The sequence below is a fragment of the Falco peregrinus genome, chromosome 13, assembly GCF_023634155.1.
Source record: "Falco peregrinus isolate bFalPer1 chromosome 13, bFalPer1.pri, whole genome shotgun sequence".
In the NCBI taxonomy this organism is placed as follows: Eukaryota; Metazoa; Chordata; class Aves; order Falconiformes; family Falconidae; genus Falco; species Falco peregrinus.
In genome coordinates, this window is record NC_073733.1 from 5,295,143 (window position 1) to 5,318,973 (window position 23,831).

General features: G+C 45.7%; 1 protein-coding gene across 1 annotated transcript; it reads left to right on the top strand.

The window, feature by feature from the left end:
* The first annotated feature begins 303 nt into the window (after positions 1–303).
* On the top strand, positions 304–23,831 carry IRS4 (insulin receptor substrate 4). The gene is made up of 2 exons (XM_005238260.4): positions 304–4,009; positions 21,357–23,831. Exons 1-2 carry the CDS (start codon positions 502–504, stop codon positions 21,359–21,361), a joined length of 3,513 nt encoding a protein of 1,170 aa, XP_005238317.4. The 5' UTR covers positions 304–501; the 3' UTR covers positions 21,362–23,831.

Below are 23,831 nucleotides of genomic sequence, written 5' to 3' on the forward strand. Positions count from 1 at the left end.
CAGTGGTCTACTGTGCTGCCCATCTGCCGGAGCCCCGCCTCCACCGGGCAGCGCTCGGGGAGGCCCGCCCCCTGCCCCCAGCTCCGCCCGCTGATTGGGCCGCTGGAGAAGGGCCGGCGCTCCCTATTCGCTCTCTCCCTGCCGCTCCGGCGAGCCGCCCGGCCGGCTCCCCGCTGCCCTCCTCGTCCCGCACGCCTCGGCGCCGGGGGCCCCGCCCCCGCCTCCCTCCCGGCGCGCGCCCCCGCCCTCCGCGCGGTCACGTGATGTTTTCGCCGTGGTGCCGCCGCGGCTGCCTGCGTGAGTGCGAGTAGCCGGACGCGGTGCGGCGCGGCCGGAGGGCGCGGACGGGGGCGGCGGGTGGGCGCGCAGGCAGGCACCGCCAGGCACCGCCCGCTCCCCATGCACGGCCCGCCGCGGGGGGCGCTTCCCCGGTGAGGGCGGATTCCCGCTGCCCGCCCCGTGCCCCTTCCCCGGCGCTCCGGACCCTGCCTGGCCCCTAAGATGGCGAGCGGGATGAATGGCCCGGGCGGCGGCGGCGGCGGCGCGGCGGCCGGGGGCGGCGAGGAGGAGCCGGGCGCCCGCCACACGGGAGGCGGAGCCGCGCCTCAGCTGGAGCCCGGCGTGCTCGGCGCGGCGGCGGGCGAGGGGGACCCGGCGGCGGGCGAGGGCGGGCGCTGCCCGTCCCCGCAGCCCCACCACCTGCTGCAGCTGCTGCGGCGCTCGCCCAGCGCCTCGCTCTGCCCGGCGCCCGAGGCCGCCCCCGCGGCGGCCCGCACCGTGCCCGCGCCGGGCCGCGCCGGGCCGCCCCCCCCCGCGCCGGGCCGCGCCGCTCCCCCGCCCGCCGCCGGCGAGGACGTGAGGAAGTGCGGCTACCTGCGGAAGCAGAAGCACGGGCACAAGCGCTACTTCGTCCTGCGGGCCGAGAGCCACCTGGCCCCCGCCCGGCTGGAGTACTACGACAGCGAGAAGAAGTTCAAGAGCAGCCTGCGGGCGGCGGGGGCCGGCGGGCCGGCCGCGCTCTGCTGCCCCCCGCCCAAGCGGGTCATCCCCCTGTACCAGTGCTTCACCGTCAGCCGGCGGGCGGACGCCAAGCACAAGCACATCATCGCCCTGTACACCAAGGATGAGTACTTCGCCATGCTGGCCGAGAACGAGGGCGAGCAGGAGGCCTGGTACCAGGCCATCAGCGAGCTCATGAGCCAGAGCAAGAGGGGCTTCCTGGAGCAGGAGGACCACGCCGAGCAGCAGGTGGATGAGGACGACGAGCACTATGGGGCCGCCCTGAGACCTGGCACCGTCTTCAAGGAGGTGTGGCAGGTCAACGTCAAGCCCAAAGGGCTGGGGCAGACGAAAAACCTCACCGGAGTGTACAGGTTGTGCCTCTCCAGCAAGGCCATCCACCTTGTCAAGCTCAATTCGGAGGTGCCCTCCGTCCACCTGCAGCTCATGAACATTCGCCGCTGTGGGCACTCGGAGAACTTCTTCTTCATTGAAGTGGGCCGATCCGCCTCCATTGGGCCCGGAGAGCTCTGGATGCAAGTGGACGATTCAGTGGTTGCCCAGAACATGCACGAGACTTTTCTGGAGACCATGAAAGCGCTAAAGGCCTTTGCGGAGTTCAGGCCCCGGAGCAAGAGTCAGTCTTCTGGTGGTGGCAGTGGCACCAACCCCATCTCCTTCATCACCACTAGGAGGCACTTGGGCAACCTGCCCCCCAGCCAGACGGGCTTGCAGAGAAGATCTAGAACTGAGAGTGTTGCTGGAGGAACGCCTCCTACCACCAAAAGCAGCAGCTCCTATCGCTTCAGAACATCCAGCGAAGGAGAAGGAACCATGACTAGACCTTTTAGGTCAGTGACTGGGAGTCTGATCCACCTGAACACTGCGAGGATGAATTTGGGCCGGCAAGAAGGAAGTGGAAGGTATGTGAGAGCCGCATTCAGCTCATCTTACCACACCAGGTCTGCTTCGCTGCCCGTGTCTCATTTTCCCTCCACTACAAGTCCCATCAGTGTTTCTTCCAGCAGCGGCCATGGTTCTGCTTCGGACATGTTGACCAGGCCTTCTAGCTCATCCGTCTGTGGTTCCCCAAGCGATGGGGGATTTATCTCTTCTGATGAATATGGCTCCAGCCCTGGAGATTTCAGGTACTTTCGGGTCAGGAGTAACACGCCAGATTCCCTGGGAAACACACCGCCCATCAGAGAGGAGAACTGTCTGAGTGAGTACATGTCCATGAGTAAGCAACAGGCAGATGATAGCTCCAGAGATGATTATATGGAGGCTGAAAAGTGTTTCAGGAAAAGAACTTACTCTCTAACAAAGCCAACGTCTGTGTCGGTGCAGCAGAAGACGACACAAACTACGGCTTCATTAGATGAAGATTCTGTGGGAAGTCACGGGCGATTACTTTACTCTGACACACCAAAATTGAGAGATAACCATGAATCGGAGTACAATGACACTAACCTTGATTCTGTATGTAACCAAAGTAGGAGTAAAGCCAGGGATGATGGGTACATGCCAATGATGCCAGGAGTGGCATCTTCTCTAGCCAGCAACAGCGACTATCTGCCGATGACTCCTAAAAGTATGTCTGTTCCGAAACAGATTAACAATTCGTGGTCACCCTCTCAGGTTGACTCCAAAGGGTATATGATGATGTTTCCAAAGGCTAGCTCTTCACCTGTGCGAAGTCCTTTAACTGGATTTGTTTCTAAAGGAAGTAATGAGAAGATCATAAACAATGAGTATATGGATATGTCACCTGGTAATTCAGCTCCAAAGCACCCCGGTGATTCGAATTATGTTCACACCACTTCTGTTTCCAAAGGTTTTAGTTCGTATTTTTCTTTGCCCCGAAGCTTTAAGGCATTGTCAGGACAAAACGGTGACCACAGTGAATATGTTCCGATGTCTTCACCTGGAAAACTCTTGTATGGTGGACCAGAAAATGTAAAAGGGGTCAGCAGTGAGGCTCTGGCTAACGGCATCTCTAAACTGTCGGCGGTGAAAGGTTCGGATGAAGGACTTGTGCAGAACAGGGCTACTAGGCCCACGAGACTGCCCCTAGGTACGCGAGGGAGCAATACTATCCCAAGAATGTATGATCGCACAGTTCCACCTGAGCCAGCGAGTCCCGGTGAATACATAAATATTGATTTTAATGAAAAGGCGAGTAATACACCATATTCCTTATCTGCAGAAGGATCACCATCGTCCCTAGGCTCGAGCAGTGACCACAGACAGTCCCCGCTTTCTGATTACATGAGCGTTGACTTGGATGTACAGTCGCCGAAAGTAGCGAAGGAGCTGTCTAACTCTCTAACGGATATTTCAATTTATGCAAGTTCCAGTATTCCTAGAAACCAACCAAATCCTGACTATGCTAGGCTTTCGTTTGGTACCGCTTGTGTTAGCACCGCAAGCAGCAGGACTGATGACTACACAGAGATGACGTTCAACATGGCAGCGACACCGCCTCGGCCATTTGCCGCCGAATCTGACAACGGTGTAAAGGTTGATAGCCCTTCTTCCATCGTGAATAGGCTGTGCATTGTCGATCGATATGCTGGTAGCAGTAGCTTCTCTGTTCCTAGCTCTGAACCTCCTCTGGGACCGAAAGTGATCCGAGCCGATCCTCAAGGCAGGAGGAGACACAGTTCCGAAACGTTCTCTTCTGCTGGGACTGTGACAACCTCCTCTTCTTTCTTTACTGACAGTAGCAAAAGACACAGCTCTGCCTCATTTGACAATGTTTGGTTAAAACCGGATGAAAACATTGCTGATGGTCAGGAAAGCAAAATGTCCAGGGATACCTCAACTGGATTTCAGAATGGCTTAAACTACATCGCTCTGAATTTACGCGATGATCCTATAAGCTGTGAGGCAAGTACTGCAGCACCAACTTGCCATCTCCAAAATGGTACTTCAGGTTTGGACAGTGGAGCTTACGTGAGCATAGATTTCAGCAGATCCGATGGTCTGAAGTGTAACGCTGCGAGAAAAGGTTTGTAACTTTAAAAGCACTTTCCTTTCATGCTTGCTTAACTGTAGGAATGGGGCACTCTACTTAATACTAAAATGTGGTCTTTGGGGTGGGGTGAATGTTTTTTATAGTCTTCTGCATGACTCTAGCACAACCTGTCTCGTAGTGCAGCATCCTAACCGCTGAACAGCAGCACAAGGGGACGTGGTCCTTGGCCTAAAGGATTTATGTGGCTCTTCTAGGCGGTTAGAGGTGTTAGCGAACTGTTACCTGCCTTGGTTTCTTAGGAAAGAATTTTGCTAGTATAAACAACAACTGTATTTCATCTTGTGAATTCCTGTCCTGAGCTTATGGTAGCTCTTTTTTTTTTTTTCCTTCCTGTTTTCCTCTACTTTCCTTCCTATAACTCGATGACTCTTCACTTTTTTTGTTGTGGTTTTTTTTTTTTTTTTTTTTAGTTGTGGTGGTGGTGGTGTTTGTGAGCTTGATATTTTGTAGTTTGTCTCATGGATAGGGAAAGCTGAAAATTGCTGAATTGCGTTTGGATATCAAATTTTGGGGTTTAGGTCAGTTTCTTTCAACAAATGTAGGTGAAATGCATGTGTTCTTTAATGTGGAAATCTACCCACATTTATTTAGCTGAATCTTATGTAAACAGAACTCAGGGTGGTTTTTTCCCTTTTGAGCTCTGTTCTCCCCAGGAGCCTTGTATCCTCTGGAGAAGCCATCTCTGGGTGGCTGGGCAGGGTGGTGGGGGGCTCCTGCAGCCCATGCCCTCCCTGCTCGTCGCTGAGTAGGATCCAAGGGCTCAGCTGAGCCACAGCCTGCACCCAGCGACCTGCCTTCTGCATGGTGGATGAGCAGGGCCTGCGATAGAGGATGAGCAGGCTCCAAGTGGTGTTTTCCAGGTCTGAAACTTTGGAGTGAAGGCTGCTAGCTTTCAAGAGATCAGTGGTTTGACCCAGCTTAAGGTAATGCAGTTTGAGGTGTGCGTAAAAAAGGGTGTTGGGGGTGGGAAGGAAGAATATGGGGAAGAGGAGGGACGCTTCTGTTCATATGATAAGCTCTCACGGTGGGAGCAGTAAGTAGTAATTAGCTGTTAGTGGTATTATCCGTGTCCACTGGCTGAGCAGCAGTGTTTGTGCAAGCGCTGCATTGCACTGGAACTTTGGAAGTATAATCCTTGTTTTGGTGTCAGTGACCCACTGAACTCCTTACAGTAATTCACCCAGCCAGATAGAAAACTCTGTGTGTTGGAAATGTTTTCCTGTCTTTGAAAACGCAGATGTAGTCAATAATTGATCAGTACTAAGAGGAAATATTTAATTGCTGTTGGACATTGATACTTGTCTATTTCTCTGTCAACAGAGGAAGCAGTGAAGGGGCAGGCTACTGCAGGCTTTTCTGGTTTTAATTACAATCTTAAACACTGAATTTTTTTCTTTTCTAGTTTCACTTTAAAACTAAGTATCTAAAGGCAGAAGGTATTGAAGGAGCTTAAAATTGTGTAGCCTTTCGTAGTGGAAGGTATAAGCCTGACTCAGCTCGCATGCCATTCGAAGTCTGGCAGCACTGCTTGGGGCTGCTCAGAAATGTGTGGTTTGCCTCAGTGGTTTTTTTCCTCTGCTTTGTTTTGTTGGTTGGAATCAAATTTAGAAGACGTTGAAAGTTGCCAGTCCAAGAAAGTGCTTTCTTCCAAAGTTAGTCTTTCAGCACTTCAAAGATTTCTCTGCTAAGTCAAAGGTACACTGATGTCTGTATCTGATCTGTGTTTCTGGTTTTGAATATTATTTTTTTTAAAGAGCACCCCCAAAGACAGCAGAATTCCTACTTGATTTTTATGCCCCTCATATGATTAAAATCCATGCTCTAAAGTAAAACTTCTTACAAAATGGAGAGGAAAAAAACCCCAGCAGAGTTGATTTCCTTTCAGCCATACTGTAAATATTACATTTAAAAATATTTTTTGGGAGAGTGTGTGTGTAGAAATGGTATTTCTGTTAAACATTTTGCTTGCTCCTGCCACAGCAAAGCATCTGCAGCCCTGTGCTTGGGGTTTTTTCCCTTGTCTATTACGAGTTGCAGAGGGGCAAGAGACTTAGAGCTGCTGGTTTATGCTGTGGACTGAAGTTTTCTGGAAATGAAATGTGTGTTAAAATGAAGTGAAAGAAACTCTGTGCATAAAAACCATGGGCTTTGGCAGGAAACGAAGCATGAGAATAGTAAGAGCTTAGGTTGGTGGTTTCTTTCTAGTCCTAAAAAGAAAAACAAAATTATAAAACATTGCTCCAAAACAAGGCCTGACAGTTTTCTAAAAAGACAGCATAAAATATTTCTGGTGTATAGTAGGAGGGCAGGTGGGGTGTGGACATTGTTCACTTGTAGGTGGCTCGTGGAGGGGTTGAACAAATATCAGAATAGTCCAGGCAAAAAGTAGGGGGGCCAGACCTGAATACCGTGTTGTAAATTAGTGATGTGTATCTGTTTCTTAGTAATGACTTGAAATTCTTGATTATAAAGATAGCAGTTTCCATTCACATAGGAAATTGTGTCTCTGAGCTATAGGAAGCATAATTTTAGAAGCCTGTATTCTTTAAACAATGTATCATTTCTACTGCAATAAACTGCTATTTTAATACTTAAAATTTTTTTCTGTAATCTAGAAAAAACAATCGCACGTTCCATTTTGAATAGTGAAAATGAAGCTTCATTGCAAACTTCAGTGTCCTGAAGACGTGTAGTGTGCCTGTGTGTAATTGATACTTTTAATACTTGGAGTCTTTTAGCAGAACTCAGTGCTGTCTTTTCTTTCCTTTTACGTCCCACTCTTTTGGTCTCTGCCTGCAAAATGCTGTGTGGTTAAATCCATTCCTAAGGAAAATATTTAGCAGATGCATTTTTGCCCTTTACTTCTTAGAAAGGATCTATCCCACGTGTGCTAAATTCTATCAGGTAGAGAACTTTGCTCTCTTCTCCGTAAACTGCAGTTTTACTGGAAGGAAAACACTTCCCAGCTTCGGATCATTTGCTGTTTTGCTTTGTTTTTGTTTGCTTAAGTGGAATATTGTGTTCTGTGACTCAGCTGCGTTCTCCAGACTGCTGAGGGTAGTGGAGTGATTTCCAATGCATCACTGCCCCCTCATTGTAATTCCCAAACTACTTCTGGGTCAGGTTCACTGATGTGAATCAAACTTTTTTTTTTTTTTTTTCTTCCCCTTCTCCATTCATGACATGGATGGAGGAGGGGGAGGGCACTACCTTGAAATGGTAAATAAGCCTGAATTGTTAGTAAACTTTCATTTTAGGTTTAGGCAAAATTGAACTCCGGTTTTATGATGATAATGATGATGATAAAAAGATTATAATGTTCTGATTTTTAATGCTTGAAGCTTAAGGAGGTCATTAGCAAAACAGTTTCATCACAAAATCGTTACACAATATTGAAGCAAGCGGTTTGCAGTTTTGATTACATGAATCTGAGTCATGAAATTTTGTGCTAGGAGTACAGAACACTAAAGCTACTTCAAACAGGGCTTAGCTAATGTATACCTTGTTATTGGACCTTGTAGAAACTGAGGAGCATAATGAGAACGGGGCGGTAATAAACTGCATAATGTGTCCTGTATAATACAAGTTTCTTCAGTCTTAATTAGAAATATTAAACCTGCAAAGATACCCTGGACTCCAGAAACAAAACAGGCTGTTCAGAGTAAATGTAATGTTCAGCTTATTATCAACCCACTTTTTTTTACACCCACTTTTTAATCTTATCTCTAACCTGCTATTCTAACACTATGCTAAGATACTATTTCAGAAGTTGTCTAAAGTGCAGGACTATAATTTCAATGTTCCTCACCTTTTTAATCTCCTGTGCTATACTGGGCGAGAGGGCTGTGTACCCTTTGGGGAGCTTGAGAGGAAGGAAAACAAGTACAGCTGTAAAGTGAAACTCGTGTTCCAAATTGTCCAGGTCCTTTATGGTAACTTACATATTTCAGATGCAAAATCTTGAAGAATGTAATGAACAATATACACTTTGAGAAATTCAGAAGCTGGATGTTTTAGCTATTACTAATATAGTAAATTACAGTTTACAGGATACCAAGCACATAACTGCCCCTTTTAGGTTTCAAGCTAGTGGTTTTTAAAAGTTTACTTCGAACTGAGGCTCTTTTGTATCGGCAGAATACTTAAGGCACAAGCCCGTTTAAAAATAACTTGAAGAACCCTACTGAAGCGCATCCGAATGCTGCTGTGTGTCCTGCATCTTTGAAATAACGCTGGGATAATAATTCTTAACAAAACCCGCCCCCCCCCCCCCCCCCCCCAAAAAAAAAAAAACAACCCCAAAACCCAACCCCAACAAACCCAAAGCATTTTAATCTTACTGTAACAGATGCCACTTGAACAGTCTTGAGTGACTTACAGCTATGCTTGAAACCACCCAGGGTAACTTTCTCAAGCAGTGTATAAGCTGCTGATGGCAGAACAGATTTTTTGCCATGCAGTGTGGGAGTGAGCTAATTATGACATATTTGACCAAGAATCAGTTGGGGTTTACTTCTGCTTGGGTAAGAAAATCTGAGACAAGAATGTTTCCCTACCATTGAGAGAGAACTTGTAGTCACTGTTGAAATACTTTTGGAAATCAGCTTTCCAGACTTGAAATCCATGGTTGCAGCTGTTGGTGACGTGTGTCTTCTTTGGAAGTCTAAATTTTCTTCCCTGTAGCTGTCTTGCAGGTTAAAGCACCACTGCAGAACCTGTGGAGTTCGGGAGTAATCCGGCACTGGTCCAAGCAGCATTTTTTTGTGTGTGTGTGTGCGTGGTGTTTTTGTTTTTTAATGCATTTAAGATTTCACAAAAAGATCTACTACCCTTTTAGTTTTCCCTCTAAAACTTCGCTTTTTCCCCGTCTCCCATGATGTCTGAGGGCCCCTTGTTTCCCCCGTGGCTTGGGGTGGCAGGTTGGAGTCACGTAGTCAGTCTCCCCAGCAGCTGTATTCCAGCCCAGGGTTACTGGGGCGGTTTGTCACTAGTTCTTTCTCTGAGTTTTTTTGTATGTCCAGCGGCTTGTTAGCAGTAGGTAGAATTTGGGTTTGAGGTTTTTTTTTTTTCTCTGCATATGCTGCTTTTTTAATGAAAGGATCTTTAACAAGTTTTCTTCATATTGATTGCTGGGGGCAGGGTTTATGCCTTGAGGTTTTGGATGGTACTAAAAAGAGCTTATAGTACTGTGTTGTACCTTGGTGTGTGTTTTTGTGCTCTGTTTGGGGATCTGTGGTGCTCCCAAAAACATGCTGAATGGTGTTCAGTATGTTGATTGCGCTAACAAGTTTGTTTTTCCTATCCCAAGCAGGAAACAAATTCTACAATCTTGTTTTAAGTACTGTTGTGATCAAACGTGTCATTCTTCAACTCAAATAAAAACGGAGTGATAAAGCTGAAAGGCAGGTGAGAATGTGTCAAGCTTTCTGGAGCCTGGGGTTGTATTACTGCTGTTTTGTCCTAAAAATGTAACATTATCTTATGACTCACCCTAAATGGTGTGTAATGACTTGGCTGGAGAGCGGTCCTGTGGCCCACCCTGCAAATTTGTTGTTTTGGCTTTTTTCACGTTTAGCTTCTGCATAATAACAAGGATCCAATGATGAAGTTGCATTGCTGTCTCACAGGTTAAAGCAATGACATGGGGAAAAGGAAGAAGTATGTTCTAGTTTTAATCAAGCTCTGCATCTCTGTAAAGGTCACCCAGCTTAGGGAGGGTTACAATTTAGTTGAGAACCTTGATCAGTAGGGATTTGTGACATACTTGAGGGCAGTGGGAAGACAAAGGTAAAGTAGCCTGACTCATCAAAGGCATTTCAGAGGTGTTGCTGAGTGTCTTATCTAAATGATCTTGAACATACAAGTGTTTGGATTTGTGGAGATTTTGCTTCAGGTGTAGCATTATCCCAAGAGCAGCAGTGTAGCAGACTGTTAGCAAGAATTTTCTGCCCTGGTTAAGTCATGAGCTGTATCTTAAGGGGCAAAGTTTGCTGATTTCAAAACATTGTTTTTCTGTTGGTTTAGCTGCAGGATTGGATGCTAACGATTCAAGACTGTGGGTGTGTGTATACATGTGGTGTGTGCTGGTGATACGTGAGTTAAGTGTAAGGTCTTAATTTTTAGTCTTCAGAGAAGAAAGGGTTTTTGAAAGAGATGGCTTATACTAAAATCAATATAGTTAAAATTTGGCTGTAATTCCAGGGTGGCGATAAAATTTAATGGGACTCAACAAAATTGAAAACTTTTAAATTACTACTAAAAGGTGAATAGTGCTTGTGTTCACTGCGTAGCATATGTATATTATGAACTTACATAAATATTGGATTATTATTTAGGGCATAAAATAGGCTAGTTTTTGCTTTTTGCTAGGGCATGGAAGGCTTATAGTTATGCTACCTACTTGGAGAAAAGCTTCCCTTTCAGTAGAACAGGGTTTTGTGGAATGACTGAGGATATCAAACTGTATTTTTCTTTTTCAGAAAATCGTGGGAAATAATATGAGAAGGTGTGCAAGAAACCTGGTAAAATTTGCTTCTAAATCTGTTGAGACACTAAGGAATGATACCTTCCTTCCAGAGGGAATAGTGCGGTTCTGTTCCCGTGCTCATGCCAAGCCAGCTTGCTTTATTGTTTATGGCTCTTGCTGAACAGCTGAACTTGCAGTATAACTTTTTTTTGATGCTGTTCAGCCTGAGCCTGGATTGTTTTTTGGGAACTAGTGCTTTTTTCACACAGATCTCTCAGGCTACTAGGAGTTTGGAGCAATCTTAGTGGCAGCAAAGCAGATGCATCATTAGATAAATGAGAACTTCTTGCGTACTAGACCAAGAAAAGCCATTAATGTGAGCCATGTGATACCTTATATATATAGTGTAAACCCCCTGTTTAAGCTATTTCTGTGACTTGTGGCAGCTTCTCGACAGTTGAGCTGAAATGGCCAAGATGAACCAGCAACTGGCACGGAAAGGCTGCTCCCCACACCTGGGCACCTTTGCTTCCCTGGTCTAGGTAACAGAGCCTGCCTGCGGGGGGGTTGGCTGGGGGCATTCCTCAGCACTAGTTGGGGGCAGGTAAAACTTCCATCAGTACAGATGAAGGAACAACCTTTAACTCCTGTAAGTCTAAACCAATAAAGTTTCTTAAGTGTAAACCAATATGGGTTAAGGGGCTGAATAGATCCTGTTTGCTGTATGGATTTTTTTTTTTTTTTTTTTTTGTATTTTAAGTTAGTCTGTTAGGAAAATCTGTGAGCTGTTTGGGTTTTCTGTAGTAACATCCACTGTTGAGTTCAAACTGCTAGAATATTTGCTTTTTGTTATGTGAGATACCTTGGGAGGTATTTGCCATTTATATTAATTAACTCTGATGGTTTTTTGGGTTGGGTGGGTGAGTTTTGTTTGGTTGTTTTTAGAAGAAGACTTTTAAATTGCAGGTTGTGGTGAACTGGAAATCAGTTAGAAATGAGCTGAAAAAAATGAACAGATTTGATCTTGAGGTCATTCAGACAGTATTACAACAGTGAGTCTGTTAATGAAAGCTTGTAGCTCCAGACACGATCTCTACTCCTTGTAGAACCTGAACAGGTAGGCAGGATGGAGGTCCCCTGTACCTTGCCGCAAATGTAAATGTGTTGGTCCCTGTCCTAAGGAGCTTACAATTTAAAACACAAAACTAAAGCGATGGATGAAACTTAATGTGCTGGGGTGGAGAGTAAGATAAAGATCAAGGCTGCTGCCTTTGGCAGGGTGAAGATAAGAGCCTCGCAGGGAGATAAAAGGCTGCCTGAGAGCGGTTGCAAGAGAGGAAGCTGGTAGAGGCACTTGGAAGGGTATGAACAGGGCAGGGAGCGATGGAAGGTAGCGAGCTATAAATACAGTGGTTGTAATGGTTTAAATGACTTGAAAAGGATGAGGTAAATGTCAGAACACTGGCCAGGATATTAATCTTGGTAAGAGGAATGTGGGCCAACATGTATCTCCGAGTTAGGAGCATGTCCCGATGTTTACTTCTCCCTTTTAGATGTGGAATGTGATTATTTTTTTCCTCTTTTTTTTTTTTTTTCTCCTTTTTCCTTTCTGTAAGTTAGTTTTCCTGCAGCCATAGATTTAGTGCAAGCAGGGGTGCAGGAATGCGTACCAGAGCACCGGATCACGCGGGGCAGCATCCCTGGGCACTTACCATCGCTGCATCCTCTGCTCTTTGTGTGACTTTGCTCCAGAAGCAGCAGGGTGATGGAGCTGCTTTGGCATTACTGCTGGTTCCTCCATGGTTTTGCAGGAGGGATTTTAGGTGGTTTCAGGCAACCTCCTAGTGTTGGGGAGGAGGCAGCAGCATGGCTTGGGAGATACAAGGATTTGTAACCGGTGGGTGCGAGTGTTTGGAGTCCAGCTCAAGCAGGGAGGTCTGGGTGGCCGCTGCTGGGTGCTTTCAGCTGCTCGAGAGTGGCCTGCGGAAGCTGGAGTGCAAAATGAGAGCGTTGACCAGAGAAAGTTACGTTATTTCTGTGTCGGTAGATCAGGTTGAGCAGACACCAGTGGTTGCGGGCGCGTCTGGAAGTGGTGGCAGCAGTGAGGCTTGGTTCACTGTCGAGGGTGTAAGCGATTGAAATACTAATGTTGACGTGTTCCACAAGGTAAACACTGAAGGAGAGCTGCGTGCTGTTGATTAAAACTTGTCTGTGTGTGGACACAGTTTAACTCTGTCCTTGTGTGCTCCCGAGCTCCTCCTGGAAGCTGAAGGCCCTATCCTTGGCTCTTGTGCGTGTGCTGTGATTTGATCTTGCTTCACACATGCAATGCAGTCTGATCTTTTCTTCTTCCTCCCCTGCGTGAGCCGGGGTTTTGGGTGTCCTGATGTTAATGCAGACTCAATAATGTGGTAATTAGAAAATGCAGAAAATTGATGCGTGCAGCTGCTGTGTGTGGTTGCAGATAGTGGCTGATAGCAAAGATTATTTTTTTTTTTTGTGCAGGCATGCATGGGCAAAAGGTATGGCTGAGGAGGGTGTAACTATCTGGGGATGTGGCCGTGTAGCAACTTCATGCCTTTGACAGTTGTTTATGGCAGTAGAGGTGAAAGAAAAGGTAGTGCCCAGTGCTTTCAAATGGTGATGGCTAAAGCGGTTGAGAAGAGCAAAGGGGTGAATTAGGTGAAACTTCTTGTAGAAACAAAGTATCAAGAAAAGGCGATTTGGAAGCTGGGGAGCTGTTTCATTAGTCATGAGTGACAGGACAGTGTCTCTTAGTTGTGTTCATGAGAATAGTTTGGCTCGCCCAAACCCAAGGCCTGTGCCTGCAAGCAGACACCACCCAGCAGAGGAAGAGCAGAGCAGGCGTATATAACACATCCCCGCAAACCTACACCCAGCCGCTGGGTTGGTATTTTATTTTTTTTTTTTTTTTTTTTCAGCTTGGGGGATTTCCTGAGCCTGATGTAATTTGTCTGTTTTATAATCCTTTATGGATCTTTAATCCAAGTACTTTTCCAATCTCCCTTTGATCCTGTGTAAACTCCTTGTACCCGCAGCAGCCTGCGGTCGCAGTCGGTACACGCTGCATGCAGACCTCTCTGTTTTGGACCCTGCTGCGTACTGCAGCCCCTGGTTTGTGTATTAGGGGTTGTTATCTCTCCCATCTTTTCTCTCCATGCTATTTAGGATTGTGTAGATGCTGTATCCTCCTCTGCCATATACTTCGCCAGCGTGCTGTCAGCAGCTTCCCGCACCGCGCGCAGCAGGGACCTGCGGTGTAATAGTATTATTAATTTCCTGATACGTCCTAATACTTCTCTGCAGGCTGAAGGGTTCTTGTTACCTGTCTGTTCCTCACTAGGAAGCTGTTTCACACCTTTCATGAGTTTTTCTGCACTACCCTGAAACTCTTCCAGCTATTCCAAGTCTTTTTTGAATGAGGGAACCGGAGCTGTGTGCGCTGTTCAGCACTGGTATTTGACCTGGCTGTTTTCTTCCCTGTTTGTTCCCTAACAGCTCTTGACATCCAGTTTGCAGGAAATTTATTCCTCCCTGTTGGCCCTTCAGGGCTTCTAACCTTTGTCAGGAGAGCGGAGTCAACTGTAGCAGGTGGTATTGTCAGAAGCCACGCAAGATTTTTCTTTTTTTTTTTTTTGGCTAAAATTTATCTGTTTTCTGCAGTTTAGGAGGTCAGTCACTTGCTGTAACAGTGCTTTTAAAAAAGAACCTTTTTCATTCTTTTGCAATGTGAAAATCTGAAATTTTAAACTTCTGTGTGTGTTTACATGAATTTTTAGTATTGTCTTGCTATACTGTAACAGGAACTTATTTAAAAAAAAACCAAAACAACCAACCCCAAAACTCCCCAACAGCTCGCCAAGCTGTCCAGTGCAGTTTGAGTTGGTGTTAAGCCCCTGCCAAAACTGCGTGCAAGTTTCCTAATTCTAGGAATAGTATCAGTAAGAGATGAAATTAAGGAGTGGGCATAAAACCTTCCTAGAAACAACACTGCTGTTTGAAACAGAAAAAGAAGCCACTGTTGCAAAAGATAAGGCATTTCTGCAAAGTGAATAAAACCGATCTTAAAGCATGGGAGAGGTTTTTAGCTCATGAAATCGCCAAGCACTAAGAATAGCAGAACCACATTTTGAATGAACAATTGTGGATAAAAATTATTTGCAAGAGTAACTTTGTCTTCTAAATTTTAGAAACACAGCTTGAGGAGGAATCTGATTTAGTGGGATGTGTTGTTACCACTTGCTGTGTTTAAATAGTTTATCCAATGAAAAGTGGGTCATGTAACAGGTTTTTCTTAAAACAGATCTCGCTTTTTTTTTTGCTTGTGGAAGGTCGGTAAAATTGTAGGTATGAAATCTATTCATTAGCTCAGTTAAAGCATCATTTTGTTGAATGAAGGAAGAATGTGGAATATGTGCTTAATGGTGAACATGTAATTTAGCACATTTCCCAAGTAAGGGATTTCTGTGTCAGGACCTTGTCTGGGTTACCCAGGTACGGTAACTGCATATGGAGTGGCCACAGCAAACGATGTGGTCGTTTTTCTGATTTGTATTTGTAGACTTGGTGTCTGCGTGTGCAAATTAAGAAGGGATCCTGCTTTTCTCAAATAACACCACTTGCCTCTAGCAAGGTCTAAAGCTATGCCTTTAAAATAAGAACTCGAAGAAATAGGACAGTGACGCAGGATAGTAACTGCATTTGGTAAGATTTGGGGCAAAAGAAAATTCTCACTAACTCGTGCAGAATGTATTTGGGCAAATTAGCTCCCTCCCCCCGACCTGCGTGCTGTTCATGGCAGTTCTGCCCTGTCCCGGTGGCACGAACAAAGCGCTTTTGGACATGCACGTTGTGTCCTGAGGTTGTGCTGGGATTTGGTGCTTTCCTGAACAACAGGAATATTGTGTGGCCGTGCGCGCAAGAAAGTCAAGGGCTGTTCTGCTGCTTTTGATCTGTGTAAATCTGATTAATTCTGATTTCCCCCTAACCTGAAGTTCAGGAAATGGAGAACTTCAGTAGTGTTCTCCAGAAAGCATTAAGCTGTCTAAGTCTTTGACATGGAGATTTTAATCATTTAATTATCTTAAATTAATATCTTCTGTAAGCAAATCTTTTATCCTTTTAGGAATCGGTTGCAGAATTATGTCAGTAAAAGCCTTTCCTGTAAAAACAGATATTATTTAGGATGGATTTCTTTGAGAGAATTAGGGTATGTCTGCTATGTTCTTAAAACCTCTTGGTTTGTTTCAAAGTGGCCTGACTCGCCTGACCTTAATAATTCAGATGCAGGAAATGAAGTGTAAATTGGATGTATTCTCATCTGATACATTTTCAAATGGAACACGCTGGGTTTGCAATCTAATGAATTAAGACTGATCTAATCCTCTGACCCTAACTTTTATAAAACTATAGATTATTTTTGCATAGAACACTTGCAGAGCACTTTTTTCGTGTGTTCCTTGATTTTCAACAAAACGTTTTTGAGCAATGGCATGCTGCCATCCCATTTTAAATATTTGCCCTCTTGGTTTCTCTTCTGCCCTTCTGATCCTTTCCCTCTCATTGTTCCTCAGAAAGATTTGGACAGCTGTGTGTAGTTTTATAATCTGATCCCATCTTAAACTGATGAATTTAAATAGAATTGTGTAGTGAAGAGAACACTCTTAATTTTCTAAACTTTGCTTATCTATTTTGAGAGGTGATCTGTGAAAATGTGTGGACGCTTTCTGGACTCCTTTTCAATATTAAATGTTCATAGGAAGTTGAATTTGTATTGTTCTTGATATTCTGAAGCAGCAGAACTCGATTTGGCATAAAGGCTGAAGCTTTCGTGTAGAATCTGTTAATGGAGCTGAAGTTTGAATAAGCGGAAAAGCCCAGTGTAGGGTGCTCTGAAAACCACTTAGAACAGTGTATTTCTGGACTGCTACAAAAGTGCGGAGGGGTTTTGGCGTTCAGATTTTTGCTGCTTGTTTTGTTGTGCCCAGGGTGGTGGTGTGGTTTGTTGTTGTTGTTTGTTTGTGTGTTTGTTTTTGTAGACTGAGCAGATTTTCTTGGAAGAGCTGGTGACAATCCAGGAACAGCCGTGTGTTTACACTGCAAGCGAAAGTTATCTTCAAACTTGCCATGTCTGATCTGGCCACTGAGTTCTGTTTAGTGGCATGCGTGTTTTCGGAACTCTAAGGGACTGATGGGCTGTTTAGTGAGCTTGTTCCTCTCTTCCCAGCTAGCTCGCACCTCGTAATTTGTTTCCCTTACTTGTTTCATCCATTTCTCTGACAGCTTCCTTTACTGATCAGTCAGTGTCGAGCCAGGTACGTTTCTGTGCTATCTGTAATGAAACGCTAATCTGGTTTTTATTGATCAGCGATTGTGTTTGTCCTAGTAGCACAGAAAACTGTTGGCTGATGAATCTTACATTATGAAGACTGACGTAACAAGATCACCCAGCTTCACAGAAGCTGTATTGTTTTCGTTTTCTTTGAGCAGTTCATGTTCTCCATTAGTTTACCTTCACCTACTGGCTAGTACAATGGTAGAAGATCAGGTGTGGGAGACGAGAGCCACCAAGGACCTTAATGCATGAGCACTCTTGCAACTTTGCTAAATAAATGCATGTGACTTCACAGAATCACAGACCGGTTTGGGTTGGAAGGGACCTGAAAGACAATCTGGTTCCAGTCCCTGCCACAGGCAGGGACACCTTCCACCAGACCAGGTTGCCCAGAGCCCCGTCCAGCCTGGCCTTGGGCACTGCCAGGGATGGGGCACCCACAGCTGCCACAGCCTGGGCCGGTGTCTCACCACCCTCACGGTGAGGAATTTCTTCCTAATAGCTCATCTAAATCTTCCCTCTTTCAGTTTAAAGCCGTTGCCCCTTGTCCTATCACTACATGCCCTTGTGAAAGCTCCCTCCAGCTTTCCTGCAGCCCCCGTCAGGCACTGGCAGGCTGTGCAGGGTCTCCCTGGAGCCTTCTCCTCTCCAGGCTGAACCACCCCAACTCTCCCAGCCTGTCTGCACAGCAGAGCTGCTCCAGCCTCTGAGCATCTTCATGGCCCCTCCGGCCTCCCTCCGACAGGTCCGTGTCCTTCGTGTGCTGGGGCCCAGAGCTGCACGCAGCGCTGCAGGGGGGTCTTGGCAGTCTCTAGTGCTCTGTTGACATCAAGGTTCCTGCTTGCTCCATGTGGGCAGCTGTGGCACCAAAATGTGAAAGGCAGTTAGGCTGGTGGTTCAGCACACATCTCCCTGGGAGGATGTGCTGGGGGAAGGTACATCAGCTGGAGTTCCTATGGCTCCATGGCTCAAGATGATGGGCTTGGACTGCGGAAACTGTCCCTCGCTGTGCTGCACACCCTGCTCACCCCTGGGTGCAGGGTCCACTGGTCCTGATGGGATTTCTCTGAGCGTGGAGGTTGGTGGGGGGGTGACCCGTGGCCCTTGCTAGCTGTGGTCCTGCTGTAGGGAGGAATGGACCGCTGAGTGCCACCCTCACGAGTGGTGGGGACTGCAAGCACTGTGTGGGAGGGATCTCACAGACCTCAGCCTTGTCTTACTTTTTCTTTTTTTTTTTTTGGTGGTCGAGTTTCACAAGTTGCTTTTCTGCCTCTTCTATCTGACACTGATGTATGTCTTCACGTACGTACATATATATCGATTTAGATCTGTATCTCTCTCTATATATAAATGCTTGATGCTTTTATCCCAAAAAAAGAGCTGATGACTCAGGGCACCAGCCAGCTGTACTGCTCCAACTGCAATATTGAAATTTTCAGCTTAACAAAGGGATTAGAGAAGTGGTGACAACCCGTAACCCCATGTCTGAAAGGCTCAAGGCTTTATGAGACTGTTACCAGCTTGTAGGTAATGTGTACGTTAAACTCCCTTATGTTTATTTACAGTTCCCACAATTCTGTTTTAGCTTAAAAATGAAGAGGAAACATGCTGAAGTGTAGCTTATGATGAAGGGGAGAGAGGGGGACAAATTAATGGGATCTTGTTTAACAAACACAAAGTTTCGGGAAGGGGAGACGCTGCGGGGAGGTCCTGAGCTTGCCTTTATGTGGGTGTAAAACTCAGTATTTGAGCCAGGACATCCAGGGAATTTTTAAATTGTAGTGAAGCTTAGTTTGAGTTTTTTTTTCTTCAGGTTTCTTATAAATTAATCTGTGTTCATCTGGGCTCTGATGACGGCTGAGCCTGCTTTGGAATTGGTTGCAACGCTGCCTTCTGAGTTGTGCTAGGCTTGTTCAAAGAATCAAACTTAGGAGTTCAGCAGGGTTTTTTTTTTTTGCTCTTAAGCTCTTCCTCTTCCCCTTCCCTTCCAAGTATCTTAAATGTAATTTGGCATAAGTTTCTGAAAGCTTGTAAAAAGTTTTATGTATAAATCCTGAGTTCTGCCACATGGGATTTTCTGATTCAAACAGCTGGGCCTTTGCTTTTTGGAATGTTTTGGGGATGTGCTTGGAGAGATTAGAATAACTTGTCAAGCAGCTTTCAGGTGTGCTGTGTGTGTTAGGCGTGGAGGAAAAATGTCCTGACAAAAGCAGAGACAGTTTTTGAAGTTCCTTTTATGTAAGCTTATGGGTCCGCAGCAAGGAAAGGGTGGGGGGATGCTGGTAAATGTTAATTTTTACTGAATATAAGTTTAATATAGAAGCTTGAACTGGTTTAATGTGTGACTTGGATGCATCGTTGAGGTGTGATTCATTGCGAGCTGTGGTGCGTGTTTTCATCCTTTGGTCCTACAACAAAATAATATTTTTCTAAAGAGGAGAACTATTTAAAAAAGAATAGCTTCACTGAGCTTTTGTGAAAACAAAGCCATCGCTAACCACACCACGCTCGGTGTGGGACGAGCAATAGCTTTTTGTAGCGATCGTTACAACACAAATGGGGATCCTGGAGTTGCGGGTGTACTTTGGCTGTCTGCTCCTTGAATTGTGGAAAACCTAGTGACTATATTTTCAAAATCACTATGTATTTGAAAAATGAAACCCAGCAACCCAGACCTTGGTGTGGGTTGTGCAGGGATAAAAGGGAGTTTCCCCTGGAACTGAAGGACCCCTCTACTTCTGACCGCTCCCAGTCCTGCCCTGTCTCTGGAGCAGTGGGCAGCCCTGGCCGAGGGCAGGGGCAGCTGCTCGGTGCAGCTCTTCTGAGCTTTGCTCTTTCGGCCTTCTTGCTTTTTTCTTTTGAAGCGACAGTATTTTTAGCTGGATGGAAATCAGAACTTCTTTAACTCAGGGTGGAGTTTGCGTGTGCATACTTTAGGATTGGTTATGTAAGTAAACATACAGGTTTGCATTATTATACATAATGCTTGCCTGTTCTTGAGATGGTCGCATTTTCTTCAGCATATTCCTGCGGTGGAGGCGGTGAAGCCCTGCGCTTTCTTCAGCGAGGAGATGTAACAGCTTTCCTCGTGACCCCGCAGAAGGGCAGGATTAGGCTCTGAAGCCTCCTCTTTCGTTCCAGCACCGTGCTGGGCTCCTAACAAAGCGTTCCCCAGCCTGCAGCTCTTCTTGGCGGCAGTGAGGGCTTGTGCCGAGCACCTCCCAGGGGTGGAAGCAGACGTTTCTGTACCTGGTGTGTTCTGAAGGCTCAGTGTCTTTAGGGGGCTGTTGTTTCTCTATGCGAGCAGCCTGCTGCTTCCTTCTTCCCTGTAACGCCGGGAAGCAGGTCCCGCAGACAGGTGCCTCAGACCTTGAAGAGGAGGTGACCAAAGCCACCTGACTGGCAGGGGACGGTGCCCTCCGTCCTGGCTGGGAGGACCACCCGGGTGGGCGAGGACAGCCCGTCCGGATGGGGAGGCAGCACGACGCAGTGATGGGGCTGGTGGTGCCCCTCCGGCTGACACCAGTGCTCATGCTGGCTCTACTGGGAGCGTTGGGTTCTGCAGCAAGCCAAAATGTGATTTTTTGTGTGCTCCTCGATTCATGTTCATGCTGCTGCAGAGAGTGTCTGTGTCCCCTTGACCAGTTTTATCCATGTCGGGAGCCTTTTGAGTCGCTCACCTTGGCACCTGCGTGGTTAATTGCGGAGCTGGCTGCTCAGGGCTCACCCTCTCCGGGATGTCCATCCGTGCCTTGCTGCCAGGCTGGGTCCTCCTGTAACACAAGAGGATATTCCCCCAGCCCGTTTCTCCGAGCACCTTGTACTTGCCTGTTCCAGGCAGCCTGAGGCCGCTGGTGGTGCGGGGGCAGCTTCTGCGCCGTGTTGCCTTTTGGTGAGTCTTGCTTCGGAAAGGGAAAGCTCCTCCGAGGTGGTGCTTATTAGAAGGAATCATGTTTTTTTCCTGAAACGTTGAGGACTGGGCACGCGGCTGTCGTGACTTGCCACTCCTTGTTGGGCACGGGAGTTGCGGGCGCCTTTGTTGCGGTTCCATCCCTGCCGTGAGCGGGAGCGTTGGCCGCAGCCTTCGGTACACCTGGGTGAACGGAACTGCTCCGCGCCCAGCCTGCGCTGAGCCATGGGCTCCGTGCTGCGCATCGCCCGGCGCCTCGGGGGGCTCCGTCTCCTCCAGCGGAGTACGGACAGCGAGCTGGGCTCCTTCCCACCACCGGGCGCTGGCAGTGGTGCTGGTGCTGGTGCTGGCGGCCGCCCCAGCTCCTGTCCAGCGGCCACGTGTCAGCCTGTGGTGGCCCTTCGGCCTCGCTCCAGCCTCCCTGGCTCTTCCTCATGGGCCAGGGTGCCCTGGCGGGGCCCGTGCCCTCCGGTCAGCAGCTGTCGCTCCTGCGATGGATAAGCTCCATCTCTCTGGAAAACACGTTTTTTTTTTCCAGTATAACTCGCATTTAAAATGTCACTGACTTTTTTTTCCCCTTCCCTTCCAGACTGACTGCATTGCCATGGAAACCATTGTTGGAAGAGAAGACTTTTCTGCTGGTAACTCCAGAAACTGTGTGGTGCTTTTGGAAGCAAAGCTCAGCTCCAGCCGGCTACTTTCATTTCCACCAGCACGGACATAGACACACATCCTTTTAATTGTTTGGTTTTTTTGTTTTTGTTTTTTTTTTTTTTCCATAGACATCAGCTCTCTACAGTCGAATTAATTTGAATTGAGATTTTTTTTTTTTCATAGCTGTGCTTTGGTGATGGAATTTGGTCTTTCATGTCCTATCTATTTGGGAGGCAGTGTGAATGCTAATAGGACATCCCTGTATGCCCCTTTCTCCCTCCTGCCTCTCCCGTTAATATATATATTTTTTTTTTAATTTATATTCTGAGAAGTCAAAGCTGGTTTCTGATTGTCTGTTTAACATGGGTTTTGCTTCTCTGGTACATTAACAAGTGGTTAGCTTAAAACACATATTGTTTAGGAATATTTTGGCAGTTCAGGATTTCTGTCGGGTGGCGGGGTGGAAGGAGGGAGGGAGAGAGAGGTGCACGTTAGCTTGAGGGGTGAACCCGTGGGACTCAACGGGTCTGGGGAGAAGAGACCTCTTCTGCCTTTTTTTCCTAATTTTTTTTTAAAAGGTTTTGCTTTTATGGTACAAGAGGTATTTCTTGATCATAGGCTAGAGTATTTTAAATCAAATGTCTGTCAGAGCTTAAACTGAATTATTTTTTTCCGCTCAGAATTTTGGTATGTACAAAGTAGGATTAATGGGCTGGTTGTCTTGTAGATTGTTTTTGTTCTTACCCTCAAGATACTTGTTTATAAATACAAATTGTGTAAAATGAGGTTTTTGTTCATGCATTCAAATGGAGAACTGCAGAGTCGTATCCAGTGTCTGTGACTTCTGCGTGACACTTGTCAGCTGTAGCTTTTTAAAGGGAAACCACCCTAATTGATCTTACTGGCAACCTAAGTCCCGTTCTTAATTTGGGGCTATTTTTGTTCTTTCTTCCTGGCATAATGGGGAAAAAAGTAAAATGTTGGCTCATCAATTGTCTTTATCCCACTTACAGAAATGTGAACAATGACTATTTGACATTTTAAAAATAAGCCCTGATTTTTCTACCATTTAAGTGCTTCACTCTTGTACTGGATTATTATTATTTTTTTTGGTTGAAATGAGTTTAGGTTTTTAACACTGCTATGAACTTCAAAGAGCACGACACTAGTCGTTGGTACATGCGATGTATAATAAAAGGCACTGACGATTGGTCAAGGGTTTAGAAGTGGTACACAAATCCTCATGCTGTACTGCACCACACAGCTGGTAATCCTCTACATTGTATATTGTACAACTGATTTGTCAGGCTGCCTCACCTCTAACATACAACCTTTAAATTGCTAGTACAGTTTGTATAACAAATTAGACACTGTCAACTCGGATTGTTCAGTGATGTGTACCCAAATCTATTTTTAAGTAGTATTAAAATGTACATGTCACTAAAATATGAAGACTTTTTTTTCTTTTTTTTTTTTTTTTTTTTCCTGGAAACATGGTACCAATCAGTTTACTCAGTGTCTAGTGACAGGAAAAACTGTTGCTACGGGGTTTAAAAGCACAGACCTGTTTTTGATTCTGGAGGAGAAGTTCAAGTTGGTACAGTTACTCGTTGCTGCTAAACGTACACAAATTGAAAATACGACCACTCTTACAGACCACGATACTGTCTCGCCGTATAGCTTTTGTTTGGTCTCATAAATTAATAATGCAATACGTAGACAGCTTTTTATAAAGCTTTACATCTTTTCTAAGAAATCAAAATTTGGATGAAGATAGTTCTAAACATTTAATGTGAAAGGAAAAGGTTGTTTTGAAGAAATTTGTTACATATTTCATATTAGATCCCTGAGGCTGCCATTGTACAATATACAGCACTGATTTAATAAATGCTGAATAAATAAGTAAATGGGTAACCTCAAGTATAGTGGTACAAATACTAATAGGTACGGCATAATAAATATGCAATCTTTTTGAATCTCTTAGTTTACAGCAACTAATTTATTCAGTATTGTGCTGGAAGAACATTTTCAGATGATGTAAAACATATCACTATATATACTACCTTCCAGCTACCCGTTTATGCTGCTGTATAGTACAAAAATACCAATGATAGAACAATGTTTGTCCTGTAAATTTAATTTGATATTGGACAGTTATTGTCTGTACAAACTAAAACATATATGGTTGAAACTGTTCATTATATTTGCTATTTCTGCTTCACAGATCTGTTTTAAAGTTGAGCTGATTGATCTGGCTTTGTCTTCCATTGTAAATATTGTTCTGTTGTTTTCTTTGTAAAACACATCGCGTTTGCGGTTTTGGGAGACTGGCTTGAAGCTCTGTATAGTGTTTATATTTATCTGACTTGGCTTTCCATAGAGCTACTTGCAGTAAATACGTGTTCATGTA

Excerpts from the sequence above, each read along its gene's own strand:
- IRS4 (XM_005238260.4), top strand. The coding sequence starts at position 502 with ATGGCGAGCGGGATGAATGGCCCGGGCGGCGGCGGCGGCGGCGCGGCG.